At 38.0% G+C, this 18,771-nt stretch overlaps 5 protein-coding genes across 8 annotated transcripts; 1 reads left to right on the top strand and 4 right to left on the bottom strand.

Moving 5' to 3' along the window:
* Positions 1-111: 111 nt before the first annotated feature.
* Positions 112-3,504, bottom strand: LOC117895682 (membrane-bound transcription factor site-1 protease). Its single transcript, XM_034803509.1, has 5 exons — positions 3,224-3,504; positions 2,641-3,162; positions 1,729-2,581; positions 930-1,669; positions 112-869 (listed from the first exon to the last, which is right to left on the bottom strand). Exons 1-5 carry the CDS (start codon positions 3,422-3,424, stop codon positions 132-134), a joined length of 3,054 nt encoding a protein of 1,017 aa, XP_034659400.1. The 5' UTR covers positions 3,425-3,504; the 3' UTR covers positions 112-131.
* Positions 3,505-3,789: 285 nt separating this feature from the next.
* On the top strand, positions 3,790-6,383 carry LOC117894975. 2 transcript variants are annotated; one of them, XM_034802313.1, is made up of 6 exons: positions 3,790-3,900; positions 4,171-4,445; positions 4,505-4,801; positions 4,872-4,999; positions 5,061-5,456; positions 5,518-5,657. In XM_034802313.1, the coding sequence occupies exons 2-6, from the start codon at positions 4,186-4,188 to the stop codon at positions 5,655-5,657; spliced, it is 1,221 nt and encodes a 406-aa protein (XP_034658204.1). In that variant the 5' UTR covers positions 3,790-3,900; positions 4,171-4,185. The 2 variants fall into 2 exon arrangements, with proteins under 2 accessions (XP_034658204.1, XP_034658205.1); XM_034802314.1 differs by lacking the exon at positions 3,790-3,900 and having other exon boundaries at positions 4,186-4,445; positions 5,518-6,383.
* Positions 6,384-7,343: 960 nt separating this feature from the next.
* Positions 7,344-14,628, bottom strand: LOC117894972 (IQ and AAA domain-containing protein 1-like). Of its 3 annotated transcripts, XM_034802309.1 has the most exons (14): positions 13,863-14,628; positions 13,477-13,807; positions 13,132-13,421; positions 12,920-13,076; positions 12,593-12,856; positions 12,376-12,533; positions 11,736-12,316; positions 9,911-9,980; positions 9,424-9,750; positions 9,090-9,359; positions 8,920-9,017; positions 8,522-8,824; positions 8,291-8,461; positions 7,395-8,227 (listed from the first exon to the last, which is right to left on the bottom strand). In XM_034802309.1, the coding sequence occupies exons 1-14, from the start codon at positions 14,599-14,601 to the stop codon at positions 8,063-8,065; spliced, it is 3,924 nt and encodes a 1,307-aa protein (XP_034658200.1). In that variant the 5' UTR covers positions 14,602-14,628; the 3' UTR covers positions 7,395-8,062. The 3 variants fall into 3 exon arrangements, with proteins under 3 accessions (XP_034658202.1, XP_034658200.1, XP_034658201.1); XM_034802311.1 differs by lacking the exons at positions 11,736-12,316; positions 12,376-12,533; positions 12,593-12,856; ... (2 more) ...; positions 13,477-13,807; positions 13,863-14,628 and adding an exon at positions 11,113-11,411 and having other exon boundaries at positions 7,344-8,227; XM_034802310.1 differs by lacking the exons at positions 7,395-8,227; positions 8,291-8,461; positions 8,522-8,824; ... (2 more) ...; positions 9,424-9,750; positions 9,911-9,980 and adding an exon at positions 11,517-11,680.
* A 14-nt stretch (positions 14,629-14,642) lies between these two features.
* LOC117894976 lies at positions 14,643-15,696 on the bottom strand. Its single transcript, XM_034802315.1, has 5 exons — positions 15,536-15,696; positions 15,311-15,474; positions 15,073-15,206; positions 14,934-15,004; positions 14,643-14,867 (listed from the first exon to the last, which is right to left on the bottom strand). Exons 1-5 carry the CDS (start codon positions 15,614-15,616, stop codon positions 14,775-14,777), a joined length of 543 nt encoding a protein of 180 aa, XP_034658206.1. The 5' UTR covers positions 15,617-15,696; the 3' UTR covers positions 14,643-14,774.
* Positions 15,697-16,579: 883 nt separating this feature from the next.
* Positions 16,580-18,556, bottom strand: LOC117894974 (GDP-Man:Man(3)GlcNAc(2)-PP-Dol alpha-1,2-mannosyltransferase). Its single transcript, XM_034802312.1, has 5 exons — positions 18,460-18,556; positions 18,206-18,401; positions 17,551-18,009; positions 16,819-17,492; positions 16,580-16,759 (listed from the first exon to the last, which is right to left on the bottom strand). The coding sequence occupies exons 1-5, from the start codon at positions 18,471-18,473 to the stop codon at positions 16,678-16,680; spliced, it is 1,425 nt and encodes a 474-aa protein (XP_034658203.1). The 5' UTR covers positions 18,474-18,556; the 3' UTR covers positions 16,580-16,677.
* Between the last annotated feature and the right edge of the window lie 215 nt (positions 18,557-18,771).

The raw sequence follows: 18,771 nt of genomic DNA, 5'->3' as shown, positions 1-18,771 counted from the left end.
TTTAAACTGATGCGAACGAATAAAATGTGTTTTTAAAACTATTTGCTTATCAATAATTAATATCTGTGATCGCAAGACCGATTGCCACCCAAGTAAATATTCTTTTTTACATCATTGTCAAACCCTTTTATTTACAAAATAAATCGTCTCTTCACAAATAGCACAAATAATACAATAACAAAACAGCTTAGACAAAAAATGAACATCATTGACGTTCCCAAACTAATATCTGCTTGGCTCCCCATGAGATATTCAGCATCTTGTGAAGACTTCATAATCGCCGCATCCAGTATTTGTTTAATCTGATTGTTTTGCTGCTCTGCTCCTTCAAGTTCACTTGCAACCCACTCCACAGTGGGTTGTTCTTCCTCATGATGATTAGTTTTGCTCAATGTCGGGCTTATCCAGTCAAGCTGTTCACAGTGCAGCAGTCGGGCACTTCTATCAGTAACTTCTGGCTTAGAACTATTACTGGATATCCTTAGAGGTAAGTGTTTGTCTGCCACCTTCTTAAACTCTGACATACGGTTTAGATTCTGCAGCAAGCTGGATTTGTGTGCATTCATGGCAAAGTCTAAAAAGGTAATCAAAAGCCAGTAGCAGGCCTTCTCGATATGCGTCGAGTCAAGGCAGTTCGAGTCCCCATACACAGCAATGCGTCCTTCGTGTGGCACATTCACATTTTGCAAATAGCTCAGGTTACGCTTACTCAATTTAGGTCGCAAGAATCTGCCTTTATGTTTTGGGTCATCGATCGAAATGGTGTCACCATCATTGTTTCCTTCATTGCTGGAATTTGTTTGAAATAAACCCAGAATCGGTACGACCTTTTTGGGTTCCTTTTTTGAAGATTTTGAGCCCGAAATAATCTGAAAAAGAAGAGGTAATAAGTTTACAGAAATCCTTCAGCTAATTCTATATAATCATACCGATTGTCCTTGATCGTTTAGACTCGCTCCCACTACAATATCATTTGGATTGGAGGGAAATTTAACAATTGTTGTGCCACTTGCATAATACATGGAATGATCGCCAAGCTTAAAGTGTGCCTCGCCAACAAAATCCCCAAATGCGATGCCAAATGGTTGCAACAGATCATTTAGAGCTGGAATATTGGCACCACCAGTGTCCGGTATCCACCATTGTCTGGTATTCTCGTCAAAGAATTTGATTTTCTTCATCACTGTTGTGTTGTACCAATCAGCGAATATGACCACGCTCAGTCCATCCTTATGAACATGCTCCCTTAAGATGTGCACCTCAGCGTCATCGAATTCCTTCTCTGGATCTACAATCAATAAAGTGCCATAATCTGAGGCATTGAAGCAAGTGTAGGGCTCCCGCAGGACATCAATGTAGTAACCAACATTGCGTAAATATGTATACATGTCCTTGAAATTTGTGTGTATGTGGTCCGCTCGCCAGTCAAGAGGATCGGACTTTACTTTTAAATCATCTCGTGGGATGTACCTGGGAGGATACCTCAAGCTGTGGTACTGATCCCACAAAATTCGTTTATTCCTGGGCGGTTTTTGTGTTACTTTTATGGTAAGCGGAAAAATCACCTCACTCGAAACTGTTTCGTTGCTTTTGTCTCTTAAACTTTCAATTATTAAAGATATGTTTCCTTTGGCTACGCCTTCATAGCCCTCACCATCTTTATTAACAGCTGAAACGACATTAAAAATGTGTTTTAATAACACGCAAAGGTGAGTATAATTTTCTTACCTATGTAAACTGCCATCCAACCAGTCCATGGCCAGAGTGTGGGGGAATATCGTGTTGATATTTTGAGAAAGTGTCCATTATGATCAACATCTGGAATCCACTTGGGCGTGCCTACAACACGACTGGTCACAGATATTCCATTGAGTATTGTCACATTTACAATGGCCACGGAGCTGCCAAAGTATAGCGGCTGAGAGCTGTATGGCCACATGTAATTCGAGGTATAATCAAGTAATGGAGGAACTAGACTAATTTTCGGCCTATACGACAACAGGCTTTGCATGCTCTTCAAGAGGCTAAGCTTGCCCTGGCCCTGCTCGAACATATTATAGGTTGGGAGTTTCTCCGCGCCTTCTATGATTACTTGTTTCAATGATGCGGGGTTTATCAGCTCCATTCTATGGAATGCGCCGCTTATAAGTAGAGCGGCTACTCCTGCAACAACTGGCGATGAAACTGATGTGCCCGAGAGGCGTCTGCAGCCTGTGCGCACATCACTGCCTTCCACTTGGCTTCCGTAGGTGACGATGTCTAGCCCTAGTCTTCCGTAGCCGAGCGGAAGCTCCCAGGTGGTCATTCCGCGGGAACTGAACTTGGCAATTTTGTCATCAAACTGAATGCCGCCGACACCAATCACATCGCTCTGATCGCCAGGATTGTTGAGAGTCCCATAAAGGGGGCCATCATTGCCAGCCGACGATACCATTATAACATTATTGGCCGACAACTCCAGAACCTTTTCCACGAACGGTGAGTCCATGAAATCTGGTCCACCTATGCTTAGGTTGAGAATGTTCACTTTTCTATGTATTGCATAGTTAAAAGCATCCAAGAACCACGAGGTGTAGGAAACCTAAAGAATGCTCGCTTTAGTTAAGTTATTTCATTGATTAATCAACAATTTGGTCTCACCTGAGAGTTTGTGAAGACTTTAAAGATGTACAACTCTGCGTCAGGGGCAAGCCCCAGGCATTCTTTGGATGAGGCTATCACCCCGGCCACAAATGTGCCATGGCTAACTTTATCGTCCAGCGACTTTTCATTTGTCCAATTTGTGCGCTCCTTGACAGTCCGGAAATGTGGGTGATTCTTGGTTAAACCAGTATCAAAAATAGCCACTTTTACACCTTTTCCTGTTATGCCCAGATTCCAGAGTACATTTGCATGCAGTACTGAAGAAACTCGTCGCGAGCGCTTGTCCTCTTTGCGTACTATTCCTAGAGTATTGCGGCTTTGAGTTCCATTAAGGGCCCAGGCCAGTGTTCGTTGCACACTTCGCTGCGGGACGACTGCCTTAACTGATGGATGAGATGCGACTTTCTTTACAATTTGCTCTACAGAAGATGGTTCCTCTTCCAAAACTCTTATTATATCAAAATCGCTTGGAAATTGGCTAGCCAAATTGTTTCGTGTTAGGATTCTCCAATTTGATAGCTAAAGTACACAAATTTATATAATTAAAAGGTTTTCACTTAATTTGATAATTGATACATACATTTGAACTCAACAGCTTAGTTCGTATATAGGATTCTCTGACCGTGGGAAAGTATTTAAAATGAAATTGAACAATAAACTCATTGGGCACGACTGTCGTTTTAAATGTGTCTGTTTCTGATGTCGTGCATGCAGGAATACATTGAAACAAAATCCAGCCGCTTATTGCATGTATTAAACAAATAATAGTATGCACATTCATTTAAGTTAAGTTTAAGTTAAGAGTTAAAACAAGCTAAAATAAGAAGTGAGACGAAATAAACAAAAGAGGCCAGGGCTGCAAAAGAGATGGTACTAACCAGCTGTTGATTTTAAGTGTGATGGAATTCAGAAACAAAATAAAATACCAAACACTAATGGTACTCCTGAAAACTATTTTATTTTGCTTAAAATGTATCGAACCAGTTGGCACTATTATTGAACTAATATTGGCACGCTATTTAAACAAGTTGTAGATCCGATTTACCAAGCTATGCTAATTAAAAGCAATTTCTGATTCCCCCCATTGATTTTTTTGGGAGTACCACTGATGTAGTTATCGAAATAATTTGGACAGTTTGGTCACTCATTTTAGTGCGCACCGGCAAAGTATAGAACTCATCTCTGCGACCAACCAATTTCGCTGTAGCGATTAAATATAAAAAAAGTTAAAAAGTTAAGCAAAATAACTGCATAAAGGTAAGCAATGTAAGCTTTATTTTGTGAAGCAATTATTTGTCTGTTGCTTGCACCAACTTAAAGTACTGAAAGTACTCTAAGTGCTTAAATGAACGTAGGTTTCTGGCTCCCATATGTGTACACACATATTTATGCATGTTGGTATACTTTTGGATACACGAAAATGTAAACAGTGCAAATTGTACTAATTATATTAGGAATCTACACACATCTACGCAACTAAACTTCACATATTACATAAACTTTGATTAAATGGCGTTCTTATTACAGGAAGTAACTGTAATCATGGAAGAGTTGTGCAGCAATTTCGGACACTCGAGTACTTCTAGTACCGGCAGCAATTCATCAATATCAGCCAAGACAGCTTTGAGCGAGTGCTCAGCCGCTTGGATCAATTACTTGAGTGCTCTGAATAGTCTATGCACTTCTGGGTCCAAGTTGGCGCACTCCATTGCAGTCTTAGAGCAGTGGTCATTGAATGAGAAGCCGCTGTTCAACAATTATACTACATCCTATTTAACAAATTCATGGAATGATCTGGCAAGGTAAATTTACAAATATAGATGCTGTGTGATAAGAAACTAAATTTAAACTCTTCCCACAGGGCAACTACAGTGGCCACAGGCACTGTCAAAACTCACATGTTGGCCATACTTCAGGACTTTGTTACAATACCGTCCGTGGATCAATCGACTTCTGCCATTAATACCGAGCTGGAACAGAAGCGACTCAGAGAGCATAATGAGCTTATCGTTCTGGAAAATGCACAATCCGTAATCAACATTCAGCATCAGTTCTGTGCAGCTAGCTATGATGCATTTTCATCGCTAACCTGTTGTTTCGTTTGCCAATCCCCAGTTGGGTTTCCACATGAACAAGACTGCAGCGTTATTAAGCAGCGGTAAAGAAATATGCACATGCTACACGTTGAATCTCTGCTTATCTCTGCATACTTGTTTTTTTATGTAAAGCTCTCAATACGATCAACGATCGCAAACGCCATCGCCAAACTTGTGCGTCTCAAATGTCAAATCGGAATCGTCGAAAGGAAATTCGCTTACCGATCAGCGCCCCATTGCAATTGGAATTACGGAATCAGGTATTATATTACTTTTACCTTGCATTTAAATATATTTACTTCTCGTTTGTTTGTTTTCCAGTGGAACAACCGCGCTGTCCATCGCCGCTGTTAACATATCACGACCCAAATCCAATGCAGGCTATTTTCGAACACACTCGCGGTCCGTTGCCAAACCCGGGACACTTGCTCTCAATGAAGACGCCATTCCACCGAAATGTCAAATCCTCTTTAAGCTTTCCGCTGTTTCCTTTGAATGGTCAGCGCCGTTGGTCAGAAGCTGCTGCCGGTGAAGTTATAGATGGCAACGCTACAGATCCGGAAAGTCAGATGAGAAGGTGGTCTATGCCTTGGGAGGCCACAAAGTCTGACACCAACACGGTGACATGGAACCAAACGCGAATAATGCCAATGAATACATTAAAGACTGCTTCTTACAAAATGTCTAGCTCTGACCGATACACTTCCCATAATTCTGGTAACACACAATCTTCGTATTTCAGTTTGAACGTTTGTAATGTAATTTCATATTATTTCAGATGGAAACTGCCCTTTGCAGTCAAGCAGTCAGGATGGTCTACTGGAAGCCATTCAGTTACTCTCAATAAAACCAACCACAATGAATCAAATAAATCCTCATTCTATGCCGCCCACCTCCCCGGATGGCGGCATAGACTAACTATAAACGTGGAATAATGTGTGTTTTGTTTGTCAATGTGTAATGCTGTTGGGAAAGTTTTTATTTACAACATGGAATTACGTACCCAAAGAAATACTATTTCACAAATTTGGAATGATTTATGGCTGGGGTCGCGTACTTTTCAAGATGATTTCCACTGCAAAACGAGAATTTTCAATCTATAGTATGTTAATCTACTAGTAAAAGATTTTATTTGTGCTTGTATAATGCCATTCATTATAAGTAGGTAAATCTTACACACTTAATGTTATGTAAAGTTTCGGTTTTAAAATTTAAATTATGACACTAGTGAGATATTTTCTATTTCTTATTGCTACGAACACTTATAGTTAAAATATCATAATATGATCTATCTTTCTCTTTTTTCAATGATGTTAATTACACATACGCACATATTTTTATACACAAACATACATATTTATGTGTGCATGTGATTTTATCGGTTTTTTCTTTTCTTTTTGTTTGTTTGTTACAAGTATGTTTATTAATTATAAGGTTATCCGTAGTTCACTATTCGGTGTTCACTAATAGGGGGGATTTCTATCATACAGTTTGCCATATTATATTTGTATTAATATAATATTTATTACTAGATTATGTTCGCATGTGTGTATGTATATTTAGTTATTTCTTTAGATATAAGTTGTACCTAATATTTTATTATGGCTATCGACTAAAAAAATATCTTGGAAATGCCTTTACTTTACTTTATGAATGTGTACTGCTTGAATTAAGAATTTTGTTATTAACTTGAATGATTTAAGAAATTATAAGTGACTCTTGATAAAAATATACATAATTACATAAATAATTGTGAGTCCTAATGTGTAGATGAAAATCTGGAAACAATTTAAGTCTTCAAACGAAAAATGTGAGTTTTAGGCGGTGTAATTAATTTGCCAAATCGTACTGTACTTTCTTTTTAATACATAGATATAGATACATCTATGTAAATACAATATTTGGCATAAGCATGTTGACTATTTAAATGGTGTCTAATTTTTACGTTATCATTATAGCTACAATGCAAGTGTACGACGCATATTACCTCGCATATACAAGACATTGAGCGGTTCTAACAATGTTTGAGTTCGCAGTGTGGTATATAATTACAGACAATTTGAAAGAATAAGATTTCGAGCACCAAATCAATTTGGATAGTTCTGAAAACCTTCGAAGTTAGTTAGAGTTTTTACCCCTTAAAGGTTTAAACATTTGTCATATTCATATTAATATAATATAAAGTACGAGTAACAAACAAATGTTGGGGCTTCTGAGAACTCAAACAATAGAAACAAAATAATTTATTTAGTAGCTTTGGATTCGGGGGTTTCCGTTCAGAAATCAATGGATTTTTAACGTGTGGGGTGTTTTAATTGTGTTGTCCTTCGACAACTTACAAATAAGCATACCATAAGATATAATACCTTTTGGGAGGTATGGCGATATGCATCGTATAAAAGTTTCAATCATTATGGCTAAGTGTGATAATATTTTGTATGTATTTATGCATATTCCTAAATATTACATATATCTGTAGATTTCTGTATGTACTTCGGCATAAGTACATTCATTCATACATATGCCTTTACATATAGTTATTCATATATTTGTTGTTAATATATTTAGAGATTTTGACATTTGGTTTTGAATATTTACAATAATTCATATTATCGCCTACTTTTGTATTACATAATGTGATATTTTGGGGATATCATATGTCTGAGAAAATCAAAACTATAAAATTATACATCTTTGCGGCAGGGATCTCTCTTGATCTGAGATATCCCTAAATGTCTTACCCATATGTATGTTCTTTCAAGAAACAATAATGAAACAAAATATATACATAAATGATGATATATGTACACATATTTCTAACCAGCATCAACTCGAAATCGATGCAGCCATGACCAATTGTCTGTCTGTCTGTAGAGACACTTGCTATCGTAGACTAAACTTTCTTTAACTACCCAATTTGTTGGAGTTGGGTTTTATATTCGGCTCACCCCATAATCATGGGTCTCTTTTATGCTTGTATGTATGTATTTGCATTCTTGCATTAATTATTAAAATAACTATATTTCATAGAAGCATTATGCCGTTATTGCTACAAAAAATGGAATGCAAGAACGACTGCCACCACAAACAATAGTTTCTTTTTTTTCTGAATAGAGTTTTAGAGTTTAGCCTATTCGAGATGAACTTTCTATAAAGAACATAAGATTAAGATTATTATATTCAGATTTCAATCATGTTACGTTCTTCTTAGTGTACATATACATCCATATACATACGTATAAATATGAATAATTATTTGCTAAAGTTTTAGTAAGGCACCTTTTAAATTATATTTTTGCAAAATGATTACTGAACGCAATATTTTAAATACTGATGATAGGATTGAATACCAACGCAAATATGCATAAAATAATGCCACAGATAGTTGGAACTATTCTATTATTGCTTGAAACTCCCATTTTATATTCCATATCGATGTCGAGCAGAAGGTCATGATTTCGCGTATAAAATTGATGAATATCGCTGATCTATAAAAATTATAAATATAACTTAGTCTCTTTTGTTTAATGTACTTTAAATGTGAAACCTACCTCATTCCAACCATATTTATTCTTAGCTTGAACAATCGCTTCGTATACGGCATTGTGTTCCAGATTTTTGACTACATACGACATCAAGTAGTGGGATCCGTCTGTCCTTATTGGCGTTGGCTTGATGTGGTACTCGTGCCATTTGCCAGGATGTTGATACGTTTCATTCATCTGAAATGTGTACGAAAATATATTTTCACTGTTTAGCCACTAAATTGTGTTCACTGTTACCAAAAGCCGCCGGTACAATAGTTTTATCTCATCCAATGGCGGCACAGACTCGATTGCCCAAGTGAGGTTGTAGTGATCGAGAAATCCGCTCAATGCGGGCGATATAAAGTCAGCTGGACCCGGACGGCCGGACACTTCAATATATTTCTTAGTTCTGCCCAGTGCATTGTCAGCAACACAGCTGTAATTGCCGAAATCAGTGGGTTGAAAGTTGCGTATAATAAGGCTGTAGCGATCATCGCGTGGGTACATGGAACGGCGATCAGTGGGATCCAGTAAAAATGAATTTTGGTACCACAACATCTGTAAATAATGTAAACAAAACACAGGTAAGACATGGGAAAATTGTTTAGCAAGTTATATTAACTTTAATTCTCTTGTTTTCTAGTACTACTTACCTCAGAGCTCACATCACCGTGAACAATGCAGACCAGCTCCACGTCATATCCCTCGGCAGCATGAACCCAGGATTTTTCAACTGTAATCTCGGGGGGAGCTGCAAAATAAATATGTAAACATTTAAGTTAATATTTCTACTTCAACTGGGATAGATTTAATCCTCTCTTACATAATATCGTTAGCTGTATGTCCATGGAAACTCGCTCCTTGACACCATTATCTGCTGAGCACTGATATGTGCCGGCATGGTGTCTGTCCACATTCTCCAATATCAATGTGGAACTATCCGACAGATGAGTGGGTCCAGAAAACACATCTTTCTTGAACCAGAATATTGTTGGCACTGGATTGCCAGATGCTTTGCACTCCAATGTGACAGTGCTTCCCTTTCGTGCAGTCACTTGTCCATTATGTGGCAGAGCCCTTAGAGTTGGTGGAACTGTAAAGAGAACAAAATTGTCAAGTTAATTCAAACAAAATTCAATGCTGAATGCTTGTATTACCCAAGATTTCAACTGTATGGACTTGGTCACGATTTTCTTGATCTCCAAGCTGGCATATGTAGTCCCCGGCATCCTGCGTCTTAACTCCATTGATCTGCAAGTTGTAATCGCCGACAATTTTAAAGCGTTGATCTCTGGATATTTTCAGATGCCCAGCGGTAAGCACGGATGAACCCTTTCTCCACAATAGCACAAAAGAGCCAAGATTTTGTACTTTGCATGGCAGCTCTATTGTTTCCCCCACAATGACTTTATAAAGGTGACCTCTAGATAGAAATTTCGGAGCAGTTGTGGGTGGATCGTTCTCGGGCAATATGAAAGAGCCATCTGGAAAAGGAAAGGTATCGCAAATTTATTTATTACTCAGTTTGAAAATAACAAAGATTTTGAATCTACAATCTTCTGATTGTTTGGATGGTTTTAAATCAGAGAAAAATATTAATAAAAGCGTTTATTTTTGTATAAAAAAAAAAAGTAAATTACTTACCTATGCAATATACGGCAAGCGCAAAGAAATATAGAGCAAATTGCCAATACGATCTCCTTGAGTAGTAACTCTGAAATAAACGACAAAATTATATATATTTATTTTTGTAATACAAGTCCGGTACCTAAACACACATAAATATGGCTAAAGAAATTATCTAGACCCAGACTGGAGCAAAACTTAGGGTATGCTTGACCGTGCCCTTGCTGTAGGGAACATTGAAACAGAGTAATATAAACAGCTTGTAGAAGAAGATCAATCTTCAGTTGATGGAGAAGATATGCGATCCCCGTCATGATAGAAAAGTAAGGAACAATCTCAATTATTCTGTCATCTGTGGTTTCTGTAGTGTCCGTTGAGGCTGTTCGAACATCTTATAAATGAATTCATTTGATTTTCGAAATTGCTGCCTTCAATTAAGGGAGAATTTTATCACAGAAAACAAAAGAACCTTAGGATAATACTGAATATAAATTGGGAAATGTATATATTTTTTGAATTCTTTCTATTTTGTATTAAAAATATATTTTAAAATCATAAAATGGACAAAAGTCAAAGCTATGAACATATGTATATGGTCTTACATATCCATATACACTATATTCAAACATACATACAGCTGCACATAAGTGCTGAAAGAAATACATAAATACGAAACACGAAACACATAAGTATTGTCCTCGTCGTACATATAAACGTTAATACAAACTTAGGGATGGGTGCGAATGTGAGGCACAGACCCGACTCGGCTAAAAAGCGAAAAAATGTTCAAGGCACGGTGTGCCACGGCAAAAAAAAACGCAGTCCATGCGCATCTCTAGTACAAAACTAATCAATATGCAGGCCTTTAAAGCCCCCCAAATTGAGAGAAAACTTTAAACACTCTTCAATTATAAAGTTGCTAAAGATATGTATGTATGTATGGATGGATGAATACATAGCTAAATACACACACACGATACACGCTTATGTAAACCATAATACACATCCTGGCGTACATACATATGCAGGTATATCCACATAAAATACATACGTACATGCCTGACATTATTGCAGACAAAAATTCTTATTCGATTGCAAAAGGTAAAACACTTGAGGTACACACTCTTAAGGAATGCAACAAAAACGCCAATTAAAAGTGGACATTTATGTTGTAATAAACATTTCTGCTGTTCGCAGGGGGCAAACAATTTCGTCCTTACCATTTTTAATATGTATTTATTGTGCGTGTGTCTTTCGTTTTCTTAACTTTCGGCTAGCCCACAGTTATTTGTGTATCGTTGGCTCATTAACTCTCACTCCAAATCACTATTGCTCGCTAATTTAATATCATTTTCTCCTTGTTTGATGTATAAAATGGACTTGAATTGAGGACTGACAAGTATAATTGTATTTATTCTTAAAAGTTATATTAATGGAGCGCATGCTCAGACCATCGCAGTGTTATATCGAAAGCTTTTTGGGAGCTTTGGCCACAAGCAAATGTCTGGCAGTTGTCGCTGCATTGGAGTTATAAAACTCAAAATAATATTGGATATTTCTTTTATAAATTAAAACACGTTAATTGACTCGGAGGAGTATCATCGTCATCATCCAACAAAAGTTTATTTATGTTTAATTTCTACATTTAATTTTTAATATTGACTAAATTCTTGGGAAATCCACCTATTTCTTCTTCTTATCTTTTGCCATCATTTTGGCCATGAACTTGCGTCTTAATTTTAAAAATTTGTTAGACTTGCCAAACCATTTGTCAAACTTTTCCATCAGCTAAAAATAATATATTATAATACCCATTAATTACCTACAAACTTTGAGAGTTTACCTTTTGATCTGGCGGAAAGGTTGGCTCTTCATTTTTGCTCAAGAAATACTCCAAAAATTCGTTGGGATCTATGGCTTCATTTCGAAGCCTCATTCTTCGCGAAACATCTAGTGTCTGACTTATGTTTTGTGCAATTTCACCAGAGTTATATGCCTGCAAGACTCTTGCCAGTGCAGAGTATGCATACTCCTCCATATCCTCTACGTTTTCTGTCATAAGTTCCAGCCAAAGTAGGAAGCTTGTGCCATAGTCGCACTTTGGTATAAGCAGAACTTTTTGGAACGCTTTCTTGAACTTTCCCTTCGCAGACCATGGCATGTTGCTCGTCCCCAAAAGAACAATCTTGTCCGATTTTTTTATATTTTTCAATATAGCTTTCGAGATGGAGGGACCAAGGAGCCCTGGATTAATTTCCTTCAGCTCAGGCGGAACCTTTTTCAAGAACAAACGATGTGCTTCTTCGATGTATAATATGGCTGGCTGAAAGGCTTTTGCCACTTTCATAACAACATGCAGGAAATACTTCATTCTATCCGCAAACTTAAAGACCTTTTCTGGACTAAGATTTATAAACACAGCATCTAAAATGTAAATGATGATGATAAATGTTTTATCTTATATAAATTCTGGATATATTTACCCAATTCGGAGGCAATTATATTGCAAATTAGTCTTTTGCCACTGTTGAGTGGTCCAATTAATAAAATAGACTTTGGTTTCTCTATATCGAACTCTCCCATGCCCAGCATTGATTCCTGAACGATCATTTTGACATCCCCCTTGGCCGGACCCAAAGTTCTGTTTAATGTGTTCGTGAGGGAATGTTAAATCGTGAGCTATAAAAGTACAATACTAACGTTAAGCCATCTTCATCTCTTGTGTCATCGGCAACAAAATTAAAGTCGGTTATAAATTCATCGAAATCTTTGTGGGAAACATCCTCAATGATGCCTTCATCTTTCAGTTCTTGGTACAATGAATCAAGCGTTCGATCGGCTGTCATATCCTTGACCTTTTTCTTCTTTTTCTCCTTTTTAAGTTTGGCCTTCCTCACTTTTTGAGCCTTGTATTTGGTCTTGGTATCTTTGGCCAAAGCTTCTCTAAGCAGCTCGTACTCTACCCTATAATAATGATCATGGTACTGCCACAGAAACTAACTTAAATGTGTTTTCTTTTGGGTTTACCTCATATATTCATCAACCAATCCTCTCAGCTCTTGATGTATCTTTGCCAACTCTTCCTCTGTGATCCAATCTTTGATTGGATCGTGATTTTTGTTGAGGTACTCATCAATGTTTCTCCAATCAAGTGCAAATTGCTTCATTGTCTCTTCAATATTTGCTGTAAATATAAACATAAATGAATAATAGGAAAACCAGGGAGTAAATCTTCCTACCTATAGCTTTGCTTGAAGTTATTTCGTAGGCAACATCAATTATTCCAGCATCTTTTAGTTTTTTCCTGCGTTTCGCATCCTTCATTTTCTGCTTGCGAATTTTGTCCTTTAGTTTTTGCTTTTCTGCCTTTTTCTTTTCTGCCAACTTCTGGCGCTCCGCTTTGGTCATGGGCTTTTTCCCTAGGGTCTCTTGGAACTCTAATGGCGTCATTGTTTCATCGATGACAACCAAAATGGTGCCAGTTTTGACCGGATCGGGGTATGGGTGGAAGTTGCCAGTCTTGTCATAGCTGTTGAGGGAATTTATTTATAATTTAAACCAAATGTAATGCATACGGGACTTACAAGTCTTGAAACCAGTGACGTATGTGATCGGAAATATCTTCCATCATCCAAGGAGTTCGCATTTGCAGTATCCTCGTGCGTTCATCAGTGATTAATTGAACATATTCCTCGTCAAGCTTCTTCTTCAACATCTCCTTCTTATACATCTCGAGAACTGAATTCGCAGCACGGTCCGGCCGATTTAGCTTTCTGAGTTTTCTCATTCCGTATAATTCTTCTTTGAATCTTCTCCTTATTTTCACAATCTTTCTTGTCCTGTAGCCCCTCCACCTAGCTTGTATCTTACGAGCTGCAGCGTCTCGACGTTTGTTTTGCCTTTCCACTTCATCATCTAGAAGGAAAATATTACTCTGGATATGTATGTGTGTTATCATAATTATATTTACCATCAATTGACGGCTCCAATACTTCCATTTTTGCTCTCAAGTTTTCGCATGATTCAAAGTCCTTTAAGAAGTCGGCCGAGAAGATAGTTCTCTTGACAGGGATGCTCATGGCCTGATCCGGCTTGAAGGTAAATTTATAGTTGATTTTTTTTCGCTGCATCACCTTGAGAAACTTGTTTTTATCAAACTTTATATTCGACTTGTACACACGAGCCCGGCGCGCCCTTTCGTGTGACTGAATCAGCGTCACTGCTTCAGTAACTTTGACCCAGTCCTGGGCTGCCTTCTCCTCCTTTTCCATATCATTCATGTACAACTTGTTGTCAGCTACAATATTTTGAGCATCCAAAGGACGGCGGTATAGAAACTGAGGTGATCTCCATATAATCAGATCCCGAGGGGTGAGCTTTCGAGCAACCAATGCTTTGTCTATGTAAACGTATTCGCTCAACTCCATGCCCTTCAATTCCTCCTTGAGTCTCATCAGCTGCTGTGTGGCACTCTCCACAAGAACGCGTACCACAGCTCGTTTTTGCACTTGAAAAGTGTTGTGATAGATGAAACTCAACTTGTTGACCAGCTCCACATACAACACGTAAAGCTCTGAAAATATTTTAAACGAGATTGCCTTCTCCTCGGGGGGTTCTAGTTTCTTCAAGCGATTCTGCTTCTTGATGAGTTGCCCAATATCCTTTCTGGTGGATACCCACAGCTTATGATTAAGGTCAAAAGACATCATTGTAATTTTATTGAATTGTACAAATATTCTCTGAGGGAGTATGTGTGTGTGTGTATTGTATTTATTTGTATTTATACACTAAATAAAATAAGTCGATTAAATGAATTTGCAGGGGTTACTTAGTACCATTATAAACTGATACACAAATCTATTACTTATCTCTTGATGAATAATCAGGGTATTTGGAAAGGAACTACAACCGCCTCTTTGTGATCGATCTGTATTTGGTTAACACCGATCAGTGCTTTCTCGATAAACAATTTCATCTGTAATGGTAAGCAATTTTGACCATAAAACCTTGCAGCTGTGCCTGAACTTAATTATTGACTAACCTGAAGTGTATCCTTAGCAGAGACTGGTTTTGTTATATAGAACTGATGATTGGGAACATCCTTCAGCAGTCCTAAATAAATTCACAGAAAAGTATTGCTTATCAATTACATCAGTTATACCATGCATGGTGTGCCTAACCTTTCATTGTTATGTTTGGGTGCTGCACATTGTTCCACTGTTGGTGCAAGCGCTGCGAGTAGATTTTTATTCTGTCTGTGTACTCCTGATGCTCCAGGCTATGGCAATCCATGGCGCCCACATTGATCATGTTTCTAGAAATATAAATGCAGATAAGCATAAATATACATATGTATGTGCATATGTACATCGTATATGCATGTACACATGTATGCACTGCATCTTTAGAAGTACGCACATTGCTGTGTTCTGCACAAGTCTAGATAGCGCCGTTTGGTCATCTTTTTTTGGAAGCGAATGGGAATAATCGTTGCTTAAGCCATCCGAATTACTTCTCCTGAGTGCCGGACTATGGTTGACGGGATCAACGAGTAGGTGTGTTCTTTCGTTTGGTTCAATGTTCTGCAAGACAAAAGGAACTCTGCTTCTATTATTGTCCAAAGACGACGTCATTGCAGCTTACCTGAGCACCAACGTCCTCGGCGCAGTGCATGCAACTGCACACCGAGGCAATGTAGTTCCAGACAGAATGAACATATTCCATAATAAATGTGCGTTTTACTATTATTTAATATTATTTAATTCATTCAACAGTTTGTCCAAAATATTTTATTATCAGTGTGACAGCGGATTTATCGACAAAATGTACCGCAAGGCCCTCAACAATATACCAAAGTAGACCTTCTCATTTTCAAAATATACTGTACATCTTGTACACTTTTCCTCGATTTTGATGTTCTATTTAATATTACTATCTAGTTAGGATTCCAAGCGCCAATGCTATAGTTGTAACCGATTCATCAATCCATTCTCCACAAGCATGACTGCATGACTTTCTTTTAATGGATTGTTTACAAACCAAAATGGTAAATACAAAATAAATACTCCCCAGGGAAAATCGAAAAACATGCGTATGGGAGTTTCGATACCCTATATTCTTGAATATGCCTTAAATGTGGAATTTAATAGATGGATGAAATTCATTTAATTTATCTGTCTATACCGTAAATGTATATTGGACTAATCTTTGTAGTTCAAATATCCTGTTTATTATTTTGTGAATGGCCGATGGCCATCGATGATTTTTTGTGTGACATGTTAGTTGTACTAAGTGTGACCGTGGCAAATATTCAATTATATGGTAGAAAATACCAATAAATTCAACAATATAATAAAAATAACAGAATTATTATTTTATTAATTATATTGCAACCTCCTGAACAAGTTTTAGACCAAGCTGATCTTGGGAGAACCCTGTGTAAACAGCCGATGGTATCTTAGATGGGAGCTCTATCCATTTCTCTTCGTAAACCGCTGGCTCTTGGTGATCTGTACCCTTTCGGAATGGCACTGATCCAATCCTGATGGCGCAGATAAGAACCAGCGTCTTTTCAGTGGACACAGTGCTTCCTTCCACAGGATGAGTGACGGCATTAATCCAGGTGAAGAACGTTTCACTCAGAGATCTAAATCCTAGCGGTGTACCGGAATAATAACTACGACAGTCTTTAACGGTTGGGGCTTAATGCCCTAATTATTTATGTTCTACGTCCTACTAGGGTAGACTGGATCTCTTCCCGTTTCGAAATACTCTTCCTTGTTGGTTTATGCGTCTGTAAACAAGGTTGAAGTAGCTCGTAAAAAGCCTTTTTCAAATTCTTGTTCAGAAAATCTTTCCACCGATGATCTGAAAGGAAACAATATAAATAGGGAGTTTTAAAGAAACAAATAATCATAATCACATACCGTGCCGCATTCCTTATTCTATTCGTGTCAAACGAATCAAGAATTATATTCAATATATTTTCCGCATACTCAACTGCATCAGTTGCGAGAAATCCGTTTTGACTGCCTTCAGAGGTCTCAATGATGTCGAGTAGAGGACCTCCAGATCTATGAGCCACCATTATGAGACCAGCTGCCATACATTCAACAATTCCAATTCCAAAATGTTCATTCCACATGGTATGTATGCCAATATGAGCACTTTGAAATAGTCTCAAAAGATCGTCATAGGAAACATTCACATGAAATTGAACACAGTTCTCCAGCGACAAGTGCTTTGATAAGTCTTCCATGTTTTTCAGCCTGTCGTAGTCATCTTTATTCCGGCAGGAGCCCACAATGACTAGTCGTATCTTGTTCCAGAGGGATTCCTCTTGTGCCAGCAGAGTTCTTAGCTCATACATAGCTTGCAGTTGCAGTGGATGATCTTTTTCCGGGCGAAACTGTCCCACAGATAAGATGATAACTTCATCGTTTTTCTCCGAGTGCGGCAGATTCTTAAGATGGCTCACTTCACAGGGAGGATATACGCGATGCGTTTTGAAAGGCACATCCCATAATTGAAGTATGTGATTCTCAGTCCATGTGGAATTTACCATAATTGTGTCAGCGCAACGTCCCATCCATCTATACATCTAAAAATGTTGTAAATAAGGTTTAGCAATTGCCATTTATCCTTTACACAAAACTCACTTTGGAGAACAAGCGGTAGTAGGCCAATTTGGCCCATGTCAGGAATGGATTTCTCGCCACGTATTTTTTGTTGTTGTGTGCCAATTGCCGGCTTTGCACTCTCCTCAGCATGTCGGTGCTGATCACTGGATAATGCACATAGGCTCCAATTTTAGCCTGAACCAAATATCGGAAGAGAGGAAAAGTAAAAGCGTATCCCATGGTATCAATAAAGATATCCGGAGGGAACTTGCAAAGTGCTTCTAATCCCAACACCATCGATCCCAGGCTTTGGCCCAATAACGTAAAGTGCGGATAGGTTTTGGACTCTATCCAGTTGCGTTGCTTCAAAAACACAAACTCTACGTTGTCGCTATCAAGCGCAATGTTAAAGACATTCTTGGCTTTCTCCAGTATGGAATTTGGGGACGCGTCTATGTCTCCCGTGTAGATAACCATCTTGGCCTTGGGGTATTTTTCCTAAAATGAGACAATGTTGGAGAAATATTAAAAAGGTTTCGCCACAAAGGTGTATCATTACAGATTGGTTGGATATCTAAACTCATACACATAGCACACTTTAGATAAGGCAAACACTTTATCAACATAGGATGTTCGAACATTATGAGTGATTGGGTGCACATTCCAACCCGACTTTAGGGCAGAATCTGTTTACCTGCAAAGCACGCACGGCGCACCATAAGACACGCTCGCCACCACCCCCCGAGTTGCAGTAGGGATGGAAAATGCCAACATAAACCCTATTATCTGATGTCGATGCATGCAATTTCTTTTTCTTGTTTTGCAGCCAATGTCGCAAACAAACAAACAAAGCGACGGCTATAGAGAGCAACAGTAGCAATATCCAAAGGCTGTAAGGAAAACAGGTTAGTAAAGGACTCAAATAAAAGTAAAATTCTTTTCTCTTACAGTATGATAATCATTATATAGCTAGTTTGTTTTTAACGATTTATCATTATTTTTAAACACGTACGTGTACACACACACGTGTACAATTCACGTATAGTGTGAACGCGTATTTATTGCCGCAGAAATATACCGAAAAATACATTTTCACTTTCCGTAAATATACAGCGGCAAAAACGAACTTAACCCAATAAACGCCTATCCATTAAAGCGCGGAAAATAGTTGCTCGTAAATCAGATAAATCAGATCCACTAAAACTCTAAAAGTTTCTTAACATTCGTGTTGTACAAACACTGAACGAGCCTCAGGACCAG

The sequence above is a fragment of the Drosophila subobscura genome, chromosome J, assembly GCF_008121235.1.
Source record: "Drosophila subobscura isolate 14011-0131.10 chromosome J, UCBerk_Dsub_1.0, whole genome shotgun sequence".
Taxonomy (NCBI): Eukaryota; Metazoa; Arthropoda; class Insecta; order Diptera; family Drosophilidae; genus Drosophila; species Drosophila subobscura.
The sequence above is the reverse complement of the archived record's forward strand: the minus strand, read 5'-3'. Positions and strand labels throughout refer to the sequence as shown.

Coding starts and splice junctions, on each gene's coding strand:
- LOC117894975 (XM_034802314.1), top strand. CDS start 4,186: ATGGAAGAGTTGTGCAGCAATTTCGGACACTCGAGTACTTCTAGTACC. Junction 4,446..4,504: donor TCATGGAATGATCTGGCAAG/GTAAATTTACAA, acceptor CTCTTCCCACAG/GGCAACTACAGTGGCCACAG. Junction 4,802..4,871: donor TGCAGCGTTATTAAGCAGCG/GTAAAGAAATAT, acceptor TTTTATGTAAAG/CTCTCAATACGATCAACGAT.
- LOC117894972 (XM_034802309.1), bottom strand. CDS start 14,601: ATGATGTCTTTTGACCTTAATCATAAGCTGTGGGTATCCACCAGAAAG. Junction 13,808..13,862: donor ATTGGAGCCGTCAATTGATG/GTAAATATAATT, acceptor TTTTCCTTCTAG/ATGATGAAGTGGAAAGGCAA. Junction 8,462..8,521: donor TATTGTACCGGCGGCTTTTG/GTAACAGTGAAC, acceptor TACACATTTCAG/ATGAATGAAACGTATCAACA.
- LOC117894974 (XM_034802312.1), bottom strand. Junction 18,010..18,205: donor GCGCCGTGCGTGCTTTGCAG/GTAAACAGATTC, acceptor GTCTCATTTTAG/GAAAAATACCCCAAGGCCAA. Junction 17,493..17,550: donor ACTACCGCTTGTTCTCCAAA/GTGAGTTTTGTG, acceptor CAACATTTTTAG/ATGTATAGATGGATGGGACG.
- LOC117895682 (XM_034803509.1), bottom strand. CDS start 3,424: ATGAATGTGCATACTATTATTTGTTTAATACATGCAATAAGCGGCTGG. Junction 2,582..2,640: donor AAGTCTTCACAAACTCTCAG/GTGAGACCAAAT, acceptor AGCATTCTTTAG/GTTTCCTACACCTCGTGGTT. Junction 1,670..1,728: donor TTGGATGGCAGTTTACATAG/GTAAGAAAATTA, acceptor ATGTCGTTTCAG/CTGTTAATAAAGATGGTGAG.
- LOC117894976 (XM_034802315.1), bottom strand. CDS start 15,616: ATGGAATATGTTCATTCTGTCTGGAACTACATTGCCTCGGTGTGCAGT. Junction 15,475..15,535: donor CCGAGGACGTTGGTGCTCAG/GTAAGCTGCAAT, acceptor TTTGTCTTGCAG/AACATTGAACCAAACGAAAG. Junction 14,868..14,933: donor CTGCTAAGGATACACTTCAG/GTTAGTCAATAA, acceptor TTACCATTACAG/ATGAAATTGTTTATCGAGAA.